The sequence below is a fragment of the Condylostylus longicornis genome, unplaced genomic scaffold, assembly GCF_029603195.1.
Source record: "Condylostylus longicornis isolate FDR11 unplaced genomic scaffold, ASM2960319v2 ptg000040l, whole genome shotgun sequence".
In the NCBI taxonomy this organism is placed as follows: Eukaryota; Metazoa; Arthropoda; class Insecta; order Diptera; family Dolichopodidae; genus Condylostylus; species Condylostylus longicornis.
In genome coordinates, this window is record NW_026578009.1 from 1,307,943 (window position 1) to 1,330,596 (window position 22,654).

The 22,654-nt window shown below is 24.3% G+C and overlaps 1 protein-coding gene across 4 annotated transcripts in view; it reads right to left on the reverse strand.

The window, feature by feature from the left end:
• The window catches only part of LOC129609913 (uncharacterized protein DDB_G0283357-like), a 128,057-nt gene that overhangs the window by 98,367 nt on the left and 7,036 nt on the right, over positions 1-22,654 (reverse strand). For 3 of the 4 annotated variants that reach the window (XM_055522187.1, XM_055522184.1, XM_055522188.1), the window contains exon 1: positions 12,081-12,421. The exons of the other annotated variant lie outside the window; for it this stretch is intronic. In XM_055522187.1, the coding sequence (XP_055378162.1) occupies positions 12,081-12,084 (4 nt within the window). In that variant the 5' untranslated portion in view covers positions 12,085-12,421. Of the gene's footprint in view, positions 1-12,080; positions 12,422-22,654 lie in introns of those variants that run through there. 4 annotated transcript variants of the gene reach the window in all.

Genomic DNA, 22,654 nt, shown 5'->3' on the forward strand with positions numbered 1-22,654 from the left:
TTTTCTTAATTCATAAAACACACGGTTCAATTTTAGATTTTTTTTGTATACAGTGAATTTAAAAAAAAAAACATGTATAAGTTTTCAACATCCTAATCTCTACCACAAAAACAAATAATTTTTTTTTTTTAAATTTTCCATTTTCCTTTTCATAAAATCTGTTTGCAACCCTATATAAGTACTGTCTAACTAATTGCTTGTACAAGTACTTTAATATTTCATTACATGTATATTTCGAATATTTTAACTGAGATCCTTATCGTATGTTTTTAATTTGTTCAAATTATAAAAACAAACAACGACTTTTTATGTTCCAAAGATAAAACAGAGACCAACAAAATTTCATATTATATAATTTTTTTTTTTTAACTGCAAATGATTAACACGAAATGTATAAAAATTTATTATTAATTAAAAAAGCACACAAAAAAAGAAGCTACAAAATGGTATGAAATCGTGGATAAAATCACCTAAAGGAATAAAACAAACAATATTTTATTCATACTTACATATACATATGTGAGTATTAATGTACATATATGAAAAATGAAGGCATAAAATATGTGCAGACATACTTGATTTTAAATAAAAGATATTAGGTACTTATATGTATATATTTTTTTTAAATATCTACATAAAAAGATATTGTACTTATAATTATGTTTGTATATAAAAATTATATTATGTTTAATATAAATTAACACAATTTTCATTGCAAATGAGAGTAGAAAAAAATTTTATGTATGGTTGTTAATAATAAAGTCTACCCTATTCTTTAATATAAATTTATTATTTAGAATTCATAAAATTTGCAGAGAAAAGTAAAGAGATTTTTAGTATTTATTTATTAATAATTAAAGAATTTCAAAACTCTGGCAATAACATATTGAAAAAAAAAATTTGATGTGCCTGAAGTTAGCCGACATCATAGTTGTAGTGTGGCATTAGATTTTGGACATTTCCTTTAAATATTTAATTTTAAATCAATGAAGATGAAGTGAGAAGGCTTCAGATAACGTATATGTACCTATAGAAAAATGTAAATTTTGGTTCTTAGTAGAGGTTCATATTCTATGATCCGATTCCCTTGCAACGTCTCCCATTTGATTTTGTTAACAACCAGAATGCAACTATGAAATTTCAAGAAATTCCATCAATTAGTTCCTGAAATATGATTTAGTATAAAAAATCTATCCCAGGTGAAGATTCTATTTCCGAGCTCTGACACTACCGAAAAATTTTTTGATTAGTTTTTTTAATAAGTAAATTATTAGTATCAAATTTCAAATGAATAAGTTGATTATTTCTCTTCATATGAGCAAAAATGTAAATTCGGTCTGTACTATACGACCACTTGCTGACATCTGATTTCCTCAAAAATGAAGGTGATTTGCTTTGTTTTCAGGAGCGCTTATATAAATAAAATTTCAGGAACAAATTATTTTTTAAATATAATTAAAAATTCAAAATCGGCCTGTTGTACTATTCAATTCCAGAGCCATAACATATTATCCCAAAAATTGATCAAACCGTCCCATTCTTGGAGTAAACTCAGATATGAATTTTCGGTCCATGAAAATCGGTCCAGACAAACTGATCTGCACAGACAGATTTCCTGGCAGACACACAAACATCTCTCTAAAAATAGTTTACTTATGCTTCGTTCTCATGGAGAAATAAATTTCCGCCGAAAACTCAACATCCGAAATTTGATGCGATCGGTAATGTTAAAAAAAGGCGAGATTATTTTTATTAAATAATTAAGAATTTATTTCAGAAGCTACTAAAATTCAACTCGTTTTCGAATAGTGATAAGGGCCAGTCAACACAAACTAATCATCCTTAGAATAAAATTAATGAAATTCTTAAGATTTAACAAAATATTATTCATTACCTTTTTAAAATAAGATAACAAGAACAAGATTTCAGCGTGTTATTATTTTCTCTAAAATTTTAGACACCTTATTGCAAATTCTAAGAAACTTTAAAAACAATACCTCGAAAATATATTCATAAGGAGGTTGTTTTCATAATGGATGCCATTACTAATTAAATTTTTTGCTTTTTGAAATAACGCAGCCAAAATCGCCAAATGTCGTGGATATTTGAAAGCAATATTACTTACTTAAAATTTTGGTACCATCGGAATGAAAAGAAACTCAACGCTATTTGCTTTCAATTTTAAATTTTTTATTTTTTAAAGGAATAGCACTATGAAGGTGAATATTAAAGACCTTTTTTGATTTGAGTCATTTGATCGTTAATGAATAAAGAGAACGAAATCCTCAATCTTTCAATGTTTGAAACAGAAATTCTACTCTCACTTGCATAATCTTAATTTTTTTGTGATTAATTCAATGCATCGTCCATTATACTTTTCATATATATCTACATTGTATTTCATGTGTTTATGTATGTATACGTGTGATATAACAAAAAAAAAACAAAAAATGGAAATCTTGAACCTGCATCATAAATTCTAAATTTCCTGAATAAGTGTTCTCTTTTACATACATATATAAAACTTGATTTTCATTTGCGGCTTTTTTAACAAATCGATTAAAAAATTTTTTTGAATATTTTTTTTTATTTTTTATTTTTTTTCTCTTTTGATAAGAGTATTAAGTATAAATGCAACAAAAACACACTTACTATCCATTTATTTTTAAATCCATAAGGATTTTATTTTCATTTTTAACCTGCAATCATACTATTATACAATAATGCACACTAACACACAGGAAATTTAGTTAAAAACATAAAAACTAGATCAAACCACTTGAATATAGGCTTGCTCAATATCACACAAAACTACCAATGTCAACTTATATCAATATACATATAAGTAGTTTTTAGTCAATTCTTAAACCTTTATGATAGTAAAGTAATTGTTCCAATAAAACAGATAAAATGAATTAAACCTTAAAAAATAAAATACTTCTACCTTTCAGTAATGGTTTTGGTTCTCGAAGAGTTTTATCTCTTTGAAAATAATTTTTTTCCTTGTTAATTTTTAGTTTGAGTGTTCGTTTTTATAAAATTACGCACTTAGTAAGTATACTCAAACGATGGTATGCTAATTTAATTTGAAGGATTTTAAAAGATGTCAAATACAATCAATTTTAACAAAAATAGTTTATCACGCAATGCCTCTTTCTGAATCAATTAATCTGCCAAACATTAGGATAAGTAAATAGAAGGTAATTTTTTCTAATCTCATTTTTGATTGTTATCTTCATTCTTGATATCCAGATATCTGATGCCTTTTTCGACACTTTTCAAAAAAAAAACCTAAAGAAAATGAAAAACAGATCCATCTATTCTTGCATATGTCCGTTCGTCCATCTGTTCTTGCATATGTCTATGTGTCTCTTTACAAAACTTCTATATACTTTAAGATGCAAAGCTGAAATTTTATATACAAATATATCTTTGTAAGAAACATATTTCTCTAGAAGAAAATTTTTACCTATTTCCACTTCCCTAAAAAAGCCTTTTATCATAACTCAGTTGTGATTACCGGCAAATTCAACAATAATCTTAAATGTTTCTTTAACTTTTTTTTTCTGCGATATCCTAAATGTATGCAATCATTTATATGCATTTATTTGCATAAAAGTAATTTTAATTTTATTTAAATGATAGATTGTTACTAAAGGCGGTGCTACTATACAAGCAATTGGTTCCATCCAACTCTATTTAAATTTATTTTTTCAAATCAGGAAACATAGAACATTTAGAGAGGAACTGATATCTTTGTGCTCCATTTTTTTCTGTTAGGAAAAGTTTTTGAATAGACTATAAAAAAATTAAAATAGTTTTTTTGTTGCTATTACATGAACTTACAATAATCCAGTTATAAATTTGATTAAAGGTTTGTTTAATATTCCTGTAATTCAGTTAGTGTAGTGAGTTAACAAACAAGCGCATTTAAACAAGTTATGTAAATTATTTTAAAAATGTGGTTAAAAATTCTTACAAATGGTACTTATATTAAGCCACTCATCAGTGCCAATCTGGTCACAATTGACATTGGGACATAATTGAATCACTGTGTTGACATTTCAAACAAACATTTCTTTTATGCCATGATATTTAACAATTTCATTAAAAAAATGATGTAATTAACATTGATACAATTTTGACATTTTTGATTGCAAATTTTGCATCAACCAGCTGCACAACTGAATGATTATAGTACCAAAAATTAAAAAATGGAAAATTAAGTAAAATATTCTTTGTATTTTATCCAATCCAATATATTTCTCGTTGCGGAGAAGCAATTTAATCTCTTTTGTACATACTTGTAGGAATTCAACTTTAATCTTTTTTTTTTTTGTTTTTCTATTTGTTCAATTTAAAATAATTAATTTTGTTATACAAAACACCATATTTCCGCTTATTTTTGTAGTCATTGTTTGAAAGAATAAAAAATGAAGAGAAATTTTAAAAAAAAATTCAAGGAAATTTAAGTATTCAACGAGCTTTAGACTAAGGAAGTCAAGGTTTAATAGAACAAAATGGTTTTTTTTTTAATAATTCATATTATCTGTTTTATAATTGTAGCGTTTCATAGTCTAGAGAAAAATTTTTAATTTATTTACTCAACATTTTTTTCAATTCAACATTAATTTCGTTTCTTATTTTAAGAGCGAACTAGTATGATGGAACAAACAAATGGAAATGAATAATATTGAAAGCATTTTCAAAATCATTTGAAAATAATATCAGCTTTATTAAAGATTTTTATATTCGAATTGATTTTACGAAAATATTTTATTTAAGTAAAAATTTATAAAATATAGCCTTCATAATTTTATGACCCATACTCTTATAGTTATTACTTTGTCCATTTTGCATTCAACTATCGAGATTTTCTCGATGGATTTGAATTTTTCAAAATTAATTTTATTTTATTATTGATTTTACAAGGTTTACTTCATTGTATTGTAATAAATCGTATTTAAATTAAAAAATTTAATTTAAATCCTTATTTTATTTTCTTTTGTATAATACTAATGCAATAAAAATCTTATATGAATATTGTGATTTATAAATCAAAATATGTATATACATATATACTGCATATGTAAATTGCTTGCATACTGTAATAAAATTAACTAAAGCTGGAAAATATTTGAATAATACTTTATTTAAACTAAAATAAATTCGAGGAATTGAACCAGAAATATGTAGCTTATTACTTATATATATATATACATATATACTTATATATACTGAATTGTAATTCAAAATTAATCGTTAAATTTTATGAGTTTTATCGCTGCAAATTATAAGAATTTTGTATTTTTCAATACTAAATCATTATTGAATCAAAAGATACAAGAATTTTAAAAATGAAAAGTAAATTATATGGTATTAGAGAACATTTTCTCTTATTTCACCTATATACCTTTACGAATCATTTGTCTTCAAAATTAATTTTCGTAAAAAGTATACTTTTTCTTTTATCTTAACAAATCAGAAAATATGACATATACGTCGACTTCGACGTTATCTGGATATTAGTTTGATGTAAATACTTATGAATCAAGAATTTTTTTTTTCACATTACAAAATCGTTTATCATAAATGGGTCTCAGACAGCCAATATGTATATCGAAAAATATTCTCGAAACCGCTATACCACTAGTTAAATGCCATGCTTTATTTCTCTTCTTTATTCCTCCTTATTGCCTATAATTTTTACCTTATCAGGTAACAAACATATTACTATTTAAGCACATAATGAATTTAAACGGAATTCACAATAGTCGGCAACACTAAAATCATATTCGTTTTTTGTTCAACATATAATTCTCATGTTATATTAATATTTAATATGCTTATCAACTTATGTATGAAACCTTTTATTATGTGTACGAATATTTTCTCTTGATATAAGAAAGCGATATGAAAAATTAAGAAAGCAAATAAGTACATATAATGAATCAAATTTTAGGCTTACAAATTGAATTGTACAATTAATTGAAACAAATGTTTTTATATTATGTTATTTTATACAATTTTCGTTTTTTTACGTTTAAATAATTCTCACAAAGACAAAGTGTTAAATAAATTTTGTAATTTTTTTCTGAATTTTACATATTCATTCATACCCCTAAATGTTAAAGTTACGTAAAAATCATCGCAAGTAAATATTATGTTATTATCGAATTACCTTAATACGAATGTCTTTCTGAAATTTGAAAACATACTTTACATATACTACATAACATACTATATATTGTGTTCCTATGTAGGTACAATATATAGTATGATTTCTGATTGAAAATTCTACTCAATCGAATTTTTTAACATAATTATAACAAAAATTTTTTTAAGAATTTAAAAATAAGTAATTCCAATTTTTAACTTGCAATGATTAATTTTATAAGTACATACATTAATATACAAATATATTTGGTGTATTGCTATTTACAATAATTATAAATGTATGCAGACCACTTACATACAAGCGAACAGTTTTATATACGTATATGCAAACTTTCCTGGTAAAGTTTTTTTTGTGCATATATCCGTATTATGCACTTATTCATTTCCTATTTGCAATATTAAATTTTTACGTAAACTTTGTAATAAAAATGACATTAAGAATATAACTATGAAGGTGTTATTATATTGAATATAATTCCTATATTTCGTGCCAGATGGCAAACCAATTTTTGTGTTGTTAAAAATATTGTCAAAAAATTTTGTATTTACAAGCGTAAATTAATTGTGTGTTTAAAAACAAAACCAAAATCTATGGTTATGAACAGATAGTTTATGTTCATAAAAGTGTTTTGCTATTAAACGAGTTGCAATTAGGCATACAAATAGTATGCAATATCAGAAAAACTACATCAGGCAAAATAAGCAATACTTATGCGCATAAAAGAGTTCTGCCCATGTGCGTGTTACAATTAAGCGTACTCGACTGTACTTATATGAAAGTTCAATGACTCTTTTTTACTTATAACGAATGAAAAATTTTTGACAAATTGGGGAAAAGTAAACAATTAATAATTACGTACGTCATTGAATGCAAATGATTTTTAATAAAACACTATAAATAATTGATGCTTATTATTTTATAATAATAATTATTTTTCAATATTACACCATAATATTCCTATGTAATTATAGAAAAACAAAAAAAGTAAATAATGAAATATAAGTAAATGAAAAGTAAATTTTTAATAAATCCCATGACATTTACTCATTTCTACAAAATTATATATGCACATATATACATAGCCATACATATATGTATATTATTATTTTTATGTATGACAATACCGTTATTTTAATTCTATTTCTTTCTTCTTGTTTTTATTTTTTTTTTTGTTTTTATTGCATGGGAACAATAACCTTAATAAAACAAATTAAATATGCATAAAAATAACACAGAAAAAAGAAAAGAAAATTCAACAATAATAACATTTAAATAACCCATTTTACCATATCATGCATATACATACATATGTACATACACATTTGCAAATAATTATAAGATACAACTTATGCATATGAATATAATATATAAGTTTTTATGTACAACTTTTTTAATAATAATAATAAAAGTTACATGCACTTTAAAAATGCGCCGCACCACCCTCAATAAGAATAATGAAAAATGTAAGAAAAAAAAAACAAAGCACACAAAATCTGTTTCACGTCTTTGGGGAACGTAAATGATTTTTTCAAACAATATATTTTTACATATAAGTATATATATATATTCATGAAGTATAAAGAAATTTTTGGGCAATTTAATCTGCAGAAATGGTGGGGAAAGTCTGTGAATATAAAATCGAATCGATATTTATTCAAAATACAACAAAGATTTGTTACACTCTACAAAGCCAAAATTGATAATATTTAGGCTGGATTCAGCTCTTTTCAAAGCAATAAGCAATACCTCTTGTTTGTTATACTTATTTCGCGGTTATTTTAAGATATTTAAAAAAAAAGTCCTTCAAAAATTCACTAATATCACACACACAAACAGTGTTCGACGTTCATTTTATAATGACATATACCAACACAGTTACTTACAAAAAAATTAGCTCATAGCACTTACAATTAACGTGTAGAAAGTGTTAACAAATCTTATTCAACTGTCAAATTAGAATATTTAAAAATTTCTTTAAGTATTTAAATTATAAGGACGCGCCTTCCTGAAAAGTAAATTTAACAGTTTGATAATAACAAGCACATACAAATATTGCATACAGACTCGATTTAATAAATAACTGTTATATTATGCATACATATATACATAGAACATTTATGTATTTGTTTTTTCTGAACAGACTAAAACTAGAATATAATTTTAAATAAAATTAATTAACAAAACTGAATTTTTTTAATTATAATTGAATTTTGGATAACCCAAATTTATTTTATAAAATATAACAGTAAAATATAATCAAAAAAAATCTACAACATTATACAAAAAAAAAAAAACATACATGCTTTCTTTGATTTAAGAATAAAATTTTTCTACCTAATTTAAAATGAATTTCTAATTTAAGAACTTATTCCCCTCGCTAAACAGCAAACTAATTAGTAACTTATTAATTATACTCGTAATGTTAAAGAAGTATTAGAATTCATATGAATCGTTTTACACATAGTACATAGAATACCTACATAAAAACACATGCCTTCATTTATACTGCAAATAGTGTAACACAGTTAAACATGTACCATATAGATACAATAGAAATATAAGATATAAGAGAATAATATTTAGATGAGATCATACAGTAATTAACACTCAAGTCAATGAACGTTTAAGTTACTAAAAAATATTTTTCTAATATTCAAAATATTTCTTAATAATTCGATAGTCCAGGTTCAATATAATCAATTTAAAATAATAAAAAATGTTTTTTCATAGCCCTATAGCATTTTAGAAATTAAGAATATTTAGCATTGTATATAGACATTACATGTCTGTCTACTATTTTCAAAAACTGTTGCACTATTTTTAAATTAGACCATTATAGATAAAATGCTGAACAATAAAAATAGGCGAAAGAGAAAAGAACAACTGAAAAGATAAATAAATTTGATAATTTTCCGATTAATTAATAAATATTATTTCCGAGCACCTCTACAGGTGCTCGGCTTCGGTAGGTTTTACGGTATAATAATTTAAATTTGTATTACATATACATACCATTCGAACTTATGCATAAATTTGAATGCAGTCTAATGGTTAAAGTTTAAGAAGATTTTGTCAAAAAACCGTACACAACTACATAATTTACCTAACAGTACTCAACTACATATAATTTATCTTACTGAAAGTAAAGAATTAGGTTACTTTATTTACAATGTTCGAATAGATGATTCACAGGTTAATTTTGTGTGCGAGAAATTTCTTGTTTTCAAAGCATTTAATTAAGTTTTCAATGATTTTAAGTACAATTTTTGGCTTAAGGCTAAAAATGTGTAACTCGTTTCAGAACACATAAAATCATTTTTATTTAAGATTATACGAGTATTAGTGGTTATATTTCACGTTATTTTAATTGGCAATACTTATGCACTCATACTTATAGAAAAAAATTGTTATACTTAGTCATAACTTTAAACAATTTAAAACGCCTATTAGAATCATTTATTTGTTTGTAATGAAACTAAATCCATACCTCTTGGCAATCTTGTGCATTAGAGTGTTATTGCGTACAGTTAAAATTATCCCAATTGAGTAGTATGCACCAGTTATTGCAATACATAGTGCTACTACTATGTTTTAGGTAGTTAAAATGTTAAACATTGCCTTTTCCAGGCAATATGATAACAAATTCTTACTCGGTAGTGATAATAAAATGAGAAATGTGTATAAGTATGTGTGATTTCATAATGCATTCAAAACTGCTTCTTATGCATGGCATGAGAGTATGATATAAAATTCGCTTATACTTACATGTCGATGTTAGTTATGTGTATTAGTTTATTTATTATAAATTCATTCAAATGTTTTAGCAATAATTCTAACAATTCTCATTTAATCAATTCAAATTCAAAGAACATTTTATTTAAAGTGAGTAAGGAACTAAAACAAAAGTGAATAAATGTCAATTTTCAAATTAGGATTTTTTCAAAAAGAGTTGTTAACATTAAACTATTTTAAGTGTAAAGTAAATCTACTCATTATTCGAAAGTATAACAATTTGATTTTTCTTAATAATTATAAGTAATTTTTCGATACCCATATTAATTAGAAATTAATTTAATTTAAAAATTATGGGTTCTCATATGATGAAATTTTTAATAATATCTAGGCACTTCATACATATTGAAAAATTAGGAAAAGTTCAAACTAATTACGAAAACTTTACGAAAAACTTTACATTGCCGCCGAACAACTTATAATAGTTGCACTGAGAAAGAAGTCGGGAAATTGGTTTTTAATTCTGAACTTAATTTTTTTAAATAATAAATAAATCATCTATATCGTAATAGTTTATATAATATTAAACCCAATATAGCTATATAACTTTAACTGGTATAAACATCTGGATATACAAATACTCACATAACTACATATAATTATTTATAGTCATGTGCTTACTTTTGTGTACATATACATTCAATCTAGTTAAATCAAAATGATTACTTACAGGTATTTTTTACGCCAGCTTCATATTTAAAAAAATATTGTAAGAAATTTATTTCGAAATAAACGTTACATGTTATTGATAAGACAGTAAATACTTAAAATAATAGGAGTACTACTATATCAAATTTTTTATGAAATTTATATAAAGGTACAGTTCTCCCCGGTTAATTGAACCGAGAAAAGTTGCACACTTTTTGTATCAATTAAGCGGGTAAATCAATTAAAAAAATCCCGTTTAATTGAACAATTGGTGCAATAAAACGAATTTTTTTAACTGAATCGTTTACGCATGAAAACGAATACTCGCTATTGAAGATCAGGCGCAAAAACGAATTTGATCCTGCTACTGCATAAAATTAATAAAAACAATAGGAAGCATATCCTATTACATATACTTATCAAAATATCCTAGGTAAAAAGCTATATTTAAAATAGGGGATACACTAATGAAATACTAAAACTCAAATTTTTTTTTATTTCAAAATTTAAAAACTTAAATTTTTCTTTATTTTAAATCCATCTAAGTAATGTAACTATGAATTCAAATTCAAAATATTTAAATCATAATATTTTTATATCACATAACATAACAAAAATTAAAAATAAATATTTCATATTACAAAGAAAAAATATTTCATACGTTATATCTAATTTTTCAATAAATTTACTATTGCTAGTTTAACAACAACAAATAGAATAATAAAAAATTAAACCTATTTAAAAAAAATTGTAATTTTCGTTTGGTTATGTTTGTAATGATTCTTAATAATAAAGGTTTCCATTTCATCTAAGTTTTCAATAAATTTATTTTGTGGGATAAAAAATTTCCGTACAATGTTTATGCCGTTATCAGGTCAATAAACAGGGGAATTTTTCACAGTTTTTATAAGGTAATACCAAAAAAAGAGATTCATTTAAGCGAGTTGTTCAATTAAACGGGACTCAATTAAACGATGTTATTCATGTATATTTTAATAGGGATTTAAAGTTGCCTTAGTTTTTCGTTCAATAAAAGGGGAAAATCAATTAAGCGTGGTGCATTTAACCGGGGAGAACTGTACATCGAGCCAAAATTTTAACAAATGTTCGCCTAAAACAATACAAATGAAAATTGTTCGACAGTGACATAAGTAATACTTAGTATTGTTTTAGTACGATTCAATCAAAAAACTTAAATTTTCTATTTCTCAGTTAATATAATCGAGTATCAACTGTTTACTCATATTTATTATACGTATTTATTATTCGCATGTTTGCATAAACATGAGTACATGTAATATTCAATCTAAATTAATGTGATAATAATTTAATATAAGTATAACGTAAAAGTATAACGTATAAGTAATAATAATAATAAATATACTTATATGTATATGTAATTAGTATATATATATATACGTGTAACTTATAACTAATATTATTTTTCAATAAAAAAATTTACCCATTTTTTAATAAGCCTTTTTATATAGCTGAAATTTTATTTTGTTGTTGTTATTACTCTACTACTCTCTACTTTCGTATTTTGGCTCTGCTTCTTTTTCAACTATTGAGAAATATTGTAACTATTATTATAAAAGATTTTCCAAAGTTGAATGAAAGAAAAATATAATATGTTATTATTGTTGTATATTCGTCGTCGTATAAAAACACACAATGTTTGTATGTAGCGGTCGTATTGGGATCACTATTTGAAATTTGTTATATTATTATTATACTTTTAAAGCAGGTTATTATTGTTATTATTATGCACCAAATAGGTAAAATATCAACACACATGTATGTAAGTATATTTTTAAAATGAGTATGTAAGTTGAATAAAAAAATCTCGTTTGAAATTTTTTATTATTGTATTTTTCCTTTTTTTTTTTTATTAACTTTTATTATTATACACTATACTATTATAGTTATTCTTTTATTATTATTATTATTATTATTATTATTATTATTTTTTACTATAAGGTGAAGGAACGGAAACTAAAACCGAAAACAAAATTGAAAGACATAAGATATAAGGTATTTAAAAACAACAAAAAAAAGGGGAAAAAATGTTATGGTAAAATGGCAAGTTGGTGACGTTAGTGCAAAAGTGGTTTGGTTTTATTTATTATTATTTTTCTGATTTTTCACTTTTCCCCTTTTTATTGCAATTTTTCTTTTTTTTTTTGGTTTCTTTTGATACTGTTAAAAATTAAAATGTGCACATTATATCCTAGGTGAAAAAAACAAGTTGAATATTGTATTAAAAATTAAAATATAGGAAATTAATAGAAAACCAATAATAGGCAGCAGCACATCATTATAATAACACACTAGAAATGATGCACTTGTTTTACTTGTACCATAATCATTACCATATGCGTAATATGTACGTATGGGTATGTATAGGTCGTTTTTATAATTACATATATTTTTTTAAATAAAAAATTTTGTATAGTGTTCGTACGAGTATTTTACTGAAAATTTGTATGAAATGCATACTTATATACATACATACAATTAATTTAATATTCATATGTATATGCATATTAAATAAGAAGTGGGGAATTTTCTAATCCCTACTATTTAGGGATATAAAAAAATTTCGTGATGTTGTTTTTTTGTTTTTATAGAAAGAATTTGTTTATTTTATTCACTTTTTTAATTTTAGGTTAAATTTTATAATGTAATTTAAAATTTTTAAATATGCATGTGCGTGTGTATACAGATATACAAAATTATTTCATGTTGATGTGCAGCTGCTTGAATAAATTAAATAACTTTTTTTTTGTTTTTGTTTTTTTCGTGATTTACTGTTATCTTAAAATAATTATTTTTGCCCAAATTCTAAAAAATATTTTGTTAAAATTTTATTTTTATATTAATATTTTTTTTATTTAATTTAATTTTTCTCTTGTTCACACTCCAATTATTATAGATCAATCAAATTAAAAGATTAAAAAAAATAATTTATTTTTTTTCCTTTAAAATTTAAAATAATTATTTTTCTCCACACCTAAAACTCAATTAATATTATTTTTTTTTGTAATTTATAAAATTTTTGAATTCTACATGCAATTTTTATTGCTCTTTATTTCCAAAAAGAAAAAAAAAAAACTTTAATAATTTTCAATAATTCACTTTTAATTTTTACTTTTTTTTTTGTATTTTTTCTCTCTTTTTTTTTTAATACATAACACCTATTTTTTATTTCACTTTAAGAAAAAAACAAAATCAAAATTCCGGACTACGAAAGGTGGGTGTACAATTATGAATAAATGTTGAAAATGCACTGATCTTGCAGAAATTTAAAACATAAAAAAATAAAAATCTTAAAATAGAAAATTACAAAAATAAAAAAACGAGAAAATTAAAGAGAAACAAAAAAAATAATAAACCAATAAAAAAACTAATGAAATTTTCTAAAAAAGATCGAGGCAAATAAATAAATAAAGAAAAAAACAAATCCAATGTAAATAAGAATACAAAAATGAATGTATTTTTAAAAATAAAAAAAAATTTTACAAATGTAAGAAATAAAAAAAAACAACAACAACAACAAGCAAAACTACATTCCAGAAATTCCGATCGTCTTAATCCTCACTTTTTTTTATATTTTACTCTTTTTCTTTTTCTTCTTTATTATGTATTTTTTACCTCTACAACACGGTGTATAGTATAGTATAGAGGCATAATATAGCGGCATAGCACATTTTGTAATAAAATTAAAAAAAAGAAACAAAAATCACATTCGTTTTGGTTCACGGAACAAAAAAAAAAATACCGAACGAAAATTAATTTTTATTTTATTTTTTTGTTTTTTTTTTTTAAGGTTTGAGCAGATTGATAGCATTACGCTACGTTACGTTGACATTAAATAAATACACATTTGGTATATTTGCTACATTTAGTACATTTCTACAAAATAGAAAAAGTGTAAAACTGTAACGTTGCAAGATAACGTTTACGTAACTCAAAATAATACCTTGAAAATTAAAACAATTTTTATTGAACATAGTTTTCTAGTCTTTGATCTTATTAATTCTAATTAGATCAAATTAGTACAAAATATTTATAAAGTACCTTAATAATTTCTATGTTAAATTTAATAATTTTGATAATAATTGAACTTTGGCATAACCGATTACCAGCAAATATCATCAAGCAAAAGTTATTAACTTCTTCGAGATCTCTTAATTGGTACAACACATGTTCATATGACGATCTACAATAATTATGATCAAAAAGACCTTGGACCTTTTATCAAATAGTTTTATCGAAAAATCTTTTATTTCAGATTTCTAACTCATCTAAAATTTACTAGCATTCTTTGAATGTCAAGACAAAAATGAGAAAACCGGAAACAACAGCATCATATTTCGCCAAAATTTTCTTATTCACTATAGTATTATCTTTGTAGGTCTATTTTAATTAAACGTAATATATGTAGGTATATAGTGGCCCAATTTTCATATTTAATTACATAAGTATTTAGTATTGAAACAATTTGAAAACGTAAAACTTGGTGTAAAATTCTGTTGCTACATTCAAATAAAATTTCGTATACATACCAACACATACGCAATATAATAACTGGATATAGTAAAATACATAGTATTTTTTTTTTAAATTAAAAATAAAACAGTGAAGCACATTAAAGCACCAAAAAAAAAAAAAAGATAAACAAAAACAATGAAAGTGGTTGACTTTTTGGTTTAAAATTGATTTTTTACAGTCATACATAATATAGTAATACATACATACATACCTACATAGGATGTATGAAAATAGCATAGTATGAAATGGTGCAAATGCGTTAAATATCTATTAAAAGTTATCTCTTTATAAATCTGCATCTTTAAGTATAAACCATGCATAATGTATACAAGCCATTTCAATATACGAATATGTGCTTTTTAAATATTTTAGAACTTTAGGTACAAAAACCTATTTATGCAGATTGAACTTTGTATTATTTTCATGGTGTACTTTTTCAATTTTTTGTTTTCTTTTTCGTTTTATTTGTACGGAGTGCACCCGAAATATAATTATTTAAAATTTTATGTCAATAACATTGCTTTTACGATCAATATTATTTTTATTTTAACTGTATTGTCAAACAATATTAGTGTTGCCGTCACAGGAAAACAAAAAATCCCTATACCATACAGCATTTTTATAAACTTAAGAATAAAACATTCCCTGGAGTCTACCAAACAAAAAAAATTACCGTGCTATTTCATAGTTTCATTGTTTTTTATAACAACTTGCTTCTCATTTTTTGTAGCTGAAGTTTAAAAAAATCCTCTTTATATAGGTATAGCTACCCTAATTCGGGAATATAAGTAATTCGAAGACCAATGTCTCAATGAAATAATTTTCTGTATTTGTACCAAACAATATTCCACTATTTTGTTTTGGAGAATAACAAAGTCTTCATATTCGAATATCAAAAACGGAACACTTTATAATATATTACATTCGCAGAATTATATAACATACATACATATGTATGTATATGTGAATATCAAATAAAACGAAGTAAAACAATTTCTTTAAAAACATTCATATAAGGTAATTTAACTAAAACTGAATGCAATCCATTGCATCTAAAAAAAAATTTCTATGTATATAGTTATATCTACATACACACTTATTTGTATATTAGGCACAGTCAACATTTTTAATATTAACACTTATATGTACATACATATATAACACACTTGCATATTATGGTTGTGTATTGCTTTACAAACATTTAAAATTGAAATACTTTTAATTCAGCACTCTCGATTTAGAAAAAAATTCTACTACACATTCGAAAAGAAAAAGAATAAAACAATTATTAGAAAATTATTCACGACAACGGCCACCAAGCGGCGATATGCTATGCAATGCAATGCCTATCTATAACTGAATATAACTGATTTTGTTTTTTCTTCTTTTTTGTAATAAAAAAAAAAAGTATCGTTAGCTAGTTTATTTTTCATTTTCTTAACCCCTGTGTATAAGTTACCTTTTTATCATTTTATAGTTGCTACGAGTGTTTACTCTCCACATCCATTTATACATTTACAATCTAGCAGTTGAAAAGTTGGAAAAAAAATTTATTTAGTTACTTTTAAATTTATTTTTTTCTTTTTTTGGTTTTCTATTTGTAAAAAAATGTGCTTACGTTGATTTGTTTTAGTAAAAAGAAAAATAAAAAAAAAAAATAAGAAATGAAAATAAAAAAAAGTCACAATCCGCGTTCATTTTTACTTTTCATTGCTTTTTCTTGTAGTTTCTGTTAGTGTTTTACTTCTAAAACGTTGTTGTTGTTATTTTTTTTCAGTGTTGATTTTATGCTACCTTTTATGCTCTTTGGACACAAAACAATGTTCGAAGCCATTTCTACTAAATATTTCATAACACAGTTTGTAGCAACTTAATTAAGACTATGTAGGTACGTTAATTTTTTTGTTCTCAATTACATAGTAAAACTTAACGAGAATTTTTTGGCAAAATTTATAGAAAAATGGCACAAGTTCTAAATGATTCAAAATTTGTTGTAGAAAATTTTAGAATAGGCAAAAAATCCAATACGAAATTTTAAATAATTCACTATTTAAAAATAATTTAGTTATGGTTATAAAAATTTTAATACAAGCTTCCAAATAAACTCTCAAATTATTTACATATGTAAGTACATATGTAGTTGGAAAATATTCTCAGGGACATTATAGAGTTTCTTTGTTTTAAAGTTTTAAAATAAACTGTACACAACTATATTATAATATTGAGTCCTTAATTTATAGTCGATTGAACTTATTTGAATTATCATTCAATTGAAATCGCCTAAATTTGTGTCCTTCAATTTCTTATACATTTATGGGAAGACTGACATCGAGTCCATGTGTACTCTACTCGTATGTTTATAGGCTATTCGTATTACATTGCTTTAAACTTTTACTTTTAACTTGCTGTAAGTATAATGACAAAATCACCATCAAAATTAAAATGACTTTAACCAAATTTATGCAACTGTAAAAATATAAAAAAAAATGAGAGAAAAGTGAAAGAAATATTGTTAAAGTATGTACATATAATTTTGACTGTTAGCCCCAACTTTATACTTGCATAAAAAATTTATAAATTCATAGTGATATGACAATATGCATTATTAAATAGATAGTAGCTTTGTATGTATGTATATAATATGTAAGTAAAAAAATACATTAATATTGGTGAAGCAAAGAGCAAGTTACAGTTTTGTTTATTTTCAACCTCAACATATTAAAACAGTTGTGTTTTGACTCACGTTACCTAATAAAAATTTTTGTTGATTTTTCCTTTTTGTTTTTTTTATTCTTTTTTGTTCAACTTCATTTTATGTTGAAAAGTTGTCTTGTCAGACATTTATGCTATACTTTTTTTCTTTGGTTTTCTTTTTCTGTTTATAAAAATTTTGTTCACCAAAGTTATATAGTATAAGTGTATACCAGTGTAGTGAGTGACGTTTACTAACAAGAGAATATCAACTCATATGGTGAAAAAAAATATTATCATTTTTTTTGTTTCTGCTCTTTCTCTTTTCTGTTTAAAAAGGGGTCAATTTTTAATATTAATGCTGCTGTTCTTATTATTGTACTATACCAACGAACTATGTTTAGGTTAAACAGACACTGTTTTGCTGTATATTCAAACCGTCGAATTCTCATATTGTGCTTTGTCGTTAAATAATTCAATATTTCGATATCAATTTCATGGATTGACAAAATTTATATGTACATACATATTTATATATAATATACATATATTATACTATATATTTGTGTATATACACAATCAGAAAAAGCTAAAAAATGTATGAAAAATTGTTAATTTTACTATAGTTTAAATTTGTTTCAAATAATGTAAATGGAAAAGAATTTTATAGAAAAATTCCAATAGTTAGTGAGGAATATTTTAAAAAAATAATGCTTGCCCATAATTAATGACCCATTATAAAATTTCAATTTAAAAGCAAAAATCAATATCATTTTAATAATATATGTATGTATGTATGTAGGTACATAATTATTGATAATTCAAAATATTCAAAGGCAATCATGAATTATTCAATTTTTGAACTAGAAAGATTTCATTAGAAGAATAGGTTTTAGTTTTTTTTTACTAAAATGAAAACTATTTATTTTTATTTTCTAACTGTGATTAACATTTTTCTGTTTCTCTTTGAGATGATAATGTTACAAGATATTCTGTTTGCATAATTAAAATTTGGTTAAAAAATCGGTCAAAAAATGTCATACATATTTATATGTACCTAAGTAGGTATATTGCGCTGAAAACTGTCTACTCTAACCCAATTTTTTTGCATGACGTCTTTTTATTTTTGAAGATTGCTTTAAAAGCCTCACAATTATAATTTTCATCGCCATTGTAGCATATGTTATAATATTATTATTAGTTTAAAAATTATCTTAAATCACTCACTAGTCACTGTGATTTTCTCTAAATATGAATGCATTTTATTCAATATTAAAGTGCTTTTATTTATATTTTTTAATACTAATTAGAATTAAAAAATAACCTCTCGTATTGTATGAAATGCGGTCGGTAATATGTATCGAAAGTACCTTTTAAAAGGAAGAAAAAATTTATTCGTAATTCTCAGGAATACAATAATAAAATATTGCACATGTTTAGGAGGAATCTCAAAATATGTAATTAATAATATTATATTTTAAAAGTTGTATTAGATTCCTGATTGTTTTTAAATAATACTATAGAGTATATTTTTGAATATGAAGACTTGATAGCATTCTGGTATCGTAGAAAATGAGAGATAATAATTTGTTAGGATGAGGTGGTAGAAAAAAAGTGGTAAATTTATGAATGGAATACGCATAAAATGGATAGGAGTATAAATATGTACTGTAAAACTAACAAACATAAAATTTTTGGGAATATGCCACCATTTTGTTTTTTTTGGAATCTAAAAATAGTTTTATGAATTAATTATTGCGAAACTATTCACATAACCGGTGGCTACAAATATTGAAAATTATTTAAATTTTTTGCGAACATTTTTTTTTTGGTGCAAATTTTTATTTTTGCATTTTTTTCCATCGAAGGTAAATCGAAATTTTTAAACTTAACATTTTCATATTTTTTTTTTCTTTATCACCTTGAAAAAATGAAGTAAAAATTTTTTTATTAAGTAGAAATTCATTTCTTAGATTTCATATGTTCATTGCCTCAAGGTTTTGGTTAAACTTAAAGCAAGAAATTTAACAAATTCGAATTTGCAATTTGTAATTGGAATTTTATCGTTCATGATTTTAGTAAAAAGTGAAAAAAATCAAAATTTTTAAAATTTTAATTTTTTTTCCTTAAAAATCATAAATGAATTTGAATTATTTCAGTCATTTTTGCAATCTGAGAAAGAATGATATTTCGAAATTCTTGATTTGAATTTTTTTCCATTTGCAATGTTCAAAGATTAGTGATTTTTTTTTGTGACCACATGAAGCAGAAGCACAATTTTTTTAATTTCGAGAATGCAGAAGTAAAATCGTTCATATTATCAACTTTTACTAATTGCAATATGCTGGTAACTTTCCGAACTTTAAAGTCATGTGTTCTAATGTTTCAAAATCATATATACAATAGTGCACTTATCTGATACAAGAAGGAATTTTACTTAAAATTGAGAATCTGTTAAGCTGCGAACATCGTCTCCATACAAAAATTTTACCGTGGTACATATGTATTGCAAAGTGTTTAGATACGAAATACCGTGCTTATTATAGCTAATATTCTAGGGTATTCATAAATGACTTGAATTTGTGTATGAAAAATAAATACTGCTAAAGGAAAGCTACCGTAAATTGGAAACCCAAATTAAATCCTAACTCGTTTTGCAATTTTATCCCTCAAACAGTTTATAAATTAATTCAGAATTTTTCCATAATTCAAATACTAAAGAGTCTGAATAAGAAATGAAGAAATTAGAAGTTTGGAATTCGGTCGGTTGTAGATGTAAAAAAATGTTTGTTTCCAGACACATTCTTTAATCCATGACATTCATCTTCATATAAAACTTTATAAATTAAAGTCTAAATATTATGAACTGAACATCAAGTTTGTTCTATAATATTTATTATAAAACTACATACATATATGTATGTATGTACATATATTTATAACTGAAATTAAGAAAAAAAACTAAAAGTTTTTCCCTATATAAATTAGCTTTTGCTAAAAAAATTTTTTTCTTATTATACCCTGAACCTTCGTGAGGAGTATATCAACTTCGGTAAGGAGTTTGTAATCACCTAAATCTTTAAAGGTTTGTAATCAGCCGTCTCCAACACATATATATATATATACATGTGTATATTTATTCTTAGTCAGCGTAATTATTATGCGTTGATTTGAACATGTCCGTCCGTCTGATCGCACGGCAACTCAAAAACGAACAAAGCAAATGCAACAAGTTTCTTTTACAACTTGCTTCTTTTATACCATAAACGGATCCTATTGTAATTGGACTAATTCGAACATTTGGTTTCACATTCTACATATATTCTTCATATTTCAATGGAATGGCTTCACTAGTTTGGGTAGCTGCCATATAACTCCAAAAGCTAATTTTAAATATTCCCAAAAATCAATAGAATCTGATTCATGAAACTTGACAATTCTGTGTCCAATTATAGTTGAGACATATCCTCAAAGTTTTCGTGGAATGGCTTGACTCCAGTAGCTGTGATAGAACCTTTTAAACTAATATTAAATACTTCGAAAACAAGTTTTTATACTAAGATTGTTAAAATACAGGGTATAATTGAGTCGGTTTAGATCGACTGAAATATTTTTACTTATTTAGAATATCTATAAATATACAGACCGCTACATACAAAATACCATTGTATATACACTGCACGCATTCTTTTAAAAACACACGAACATATTTTTCATATTTAAATTTTCCAATATAAAATTTTAAAATAAAAATTTTAAACTTCAATTTATAAACATATTTTGCATATATCCATAAATATAGAATACTGTTAAAATATTTTGTGTACGCGAACATATTTTCGAAGTTATTCTCATGCATACATGACATACATATATGTTATACGTATATTTACCACTCCCAAAGGACTTTCAGTTTGTTTATTTCTAATTTTTTCAAATTAGCGTTCCACATTTTTTTTTTTTTGCAAAACCAAAATATTTACGTTTATAAATTAAAAATCAACTTTATTTTGATACAGGAAGAAAAAAACACATAAACCCGATATAATGTAAAATTTTTGGGAATTGACTAGCTGTGTGTGGCACAAACTTGGTTTGGTTCACTCTGGTTTTTAGCTTTTTTTTTGTTTTTGTTTCAATTCGGTTTTTTTCATATTCCTTTTTTTTTTACTGTTATTGGTTTCAGAAATTTTCTCTCTGTTTCGTTTTCATTATGAAAATAAAAAAGAAAATACTCACACACTGTTGTCATTTAGAATTTTCCATTTATTTTATCAAAAAAAAAAGGAAAACAAAAAGTTAGAAAAATACAAAAGATAAAAATAATGGAAAAATTAATAATTAAAATACAAAAGAAAAAAAAAACAAAAATTTTTGGAAATAAAATTTTTTTTAGCGAAAACGTTGAAAAATTCGAAAAGCAAACCGACTGACTGAAACTATATCCATACCTGTGAAACATACCTTCATGAAAAATCAAAAAAAAAAAAATTAGAAATCCAAAGCGAAACTAAAATTATTTGATTTGCACCGTTTCAAAACGAAAAAAATGAAAAAGAAAATCAACAAATTCAACCTTTTTTTTCAGTGTAGAATTAATAATTGTGTTTGATTTTGTAGTATAGAAAGGACATGTGATAAAATTAATCTCTCATCACTATAAAATCAATTTACACACACATGATGTCAGGGTATTTGATTTATCAACGCATCACAAAAATCTGATTATGGTCCAAATTTTTTTGGTCTAGTACTCTAGTACATAGACAAAAAACAAAATTTATTAAATAT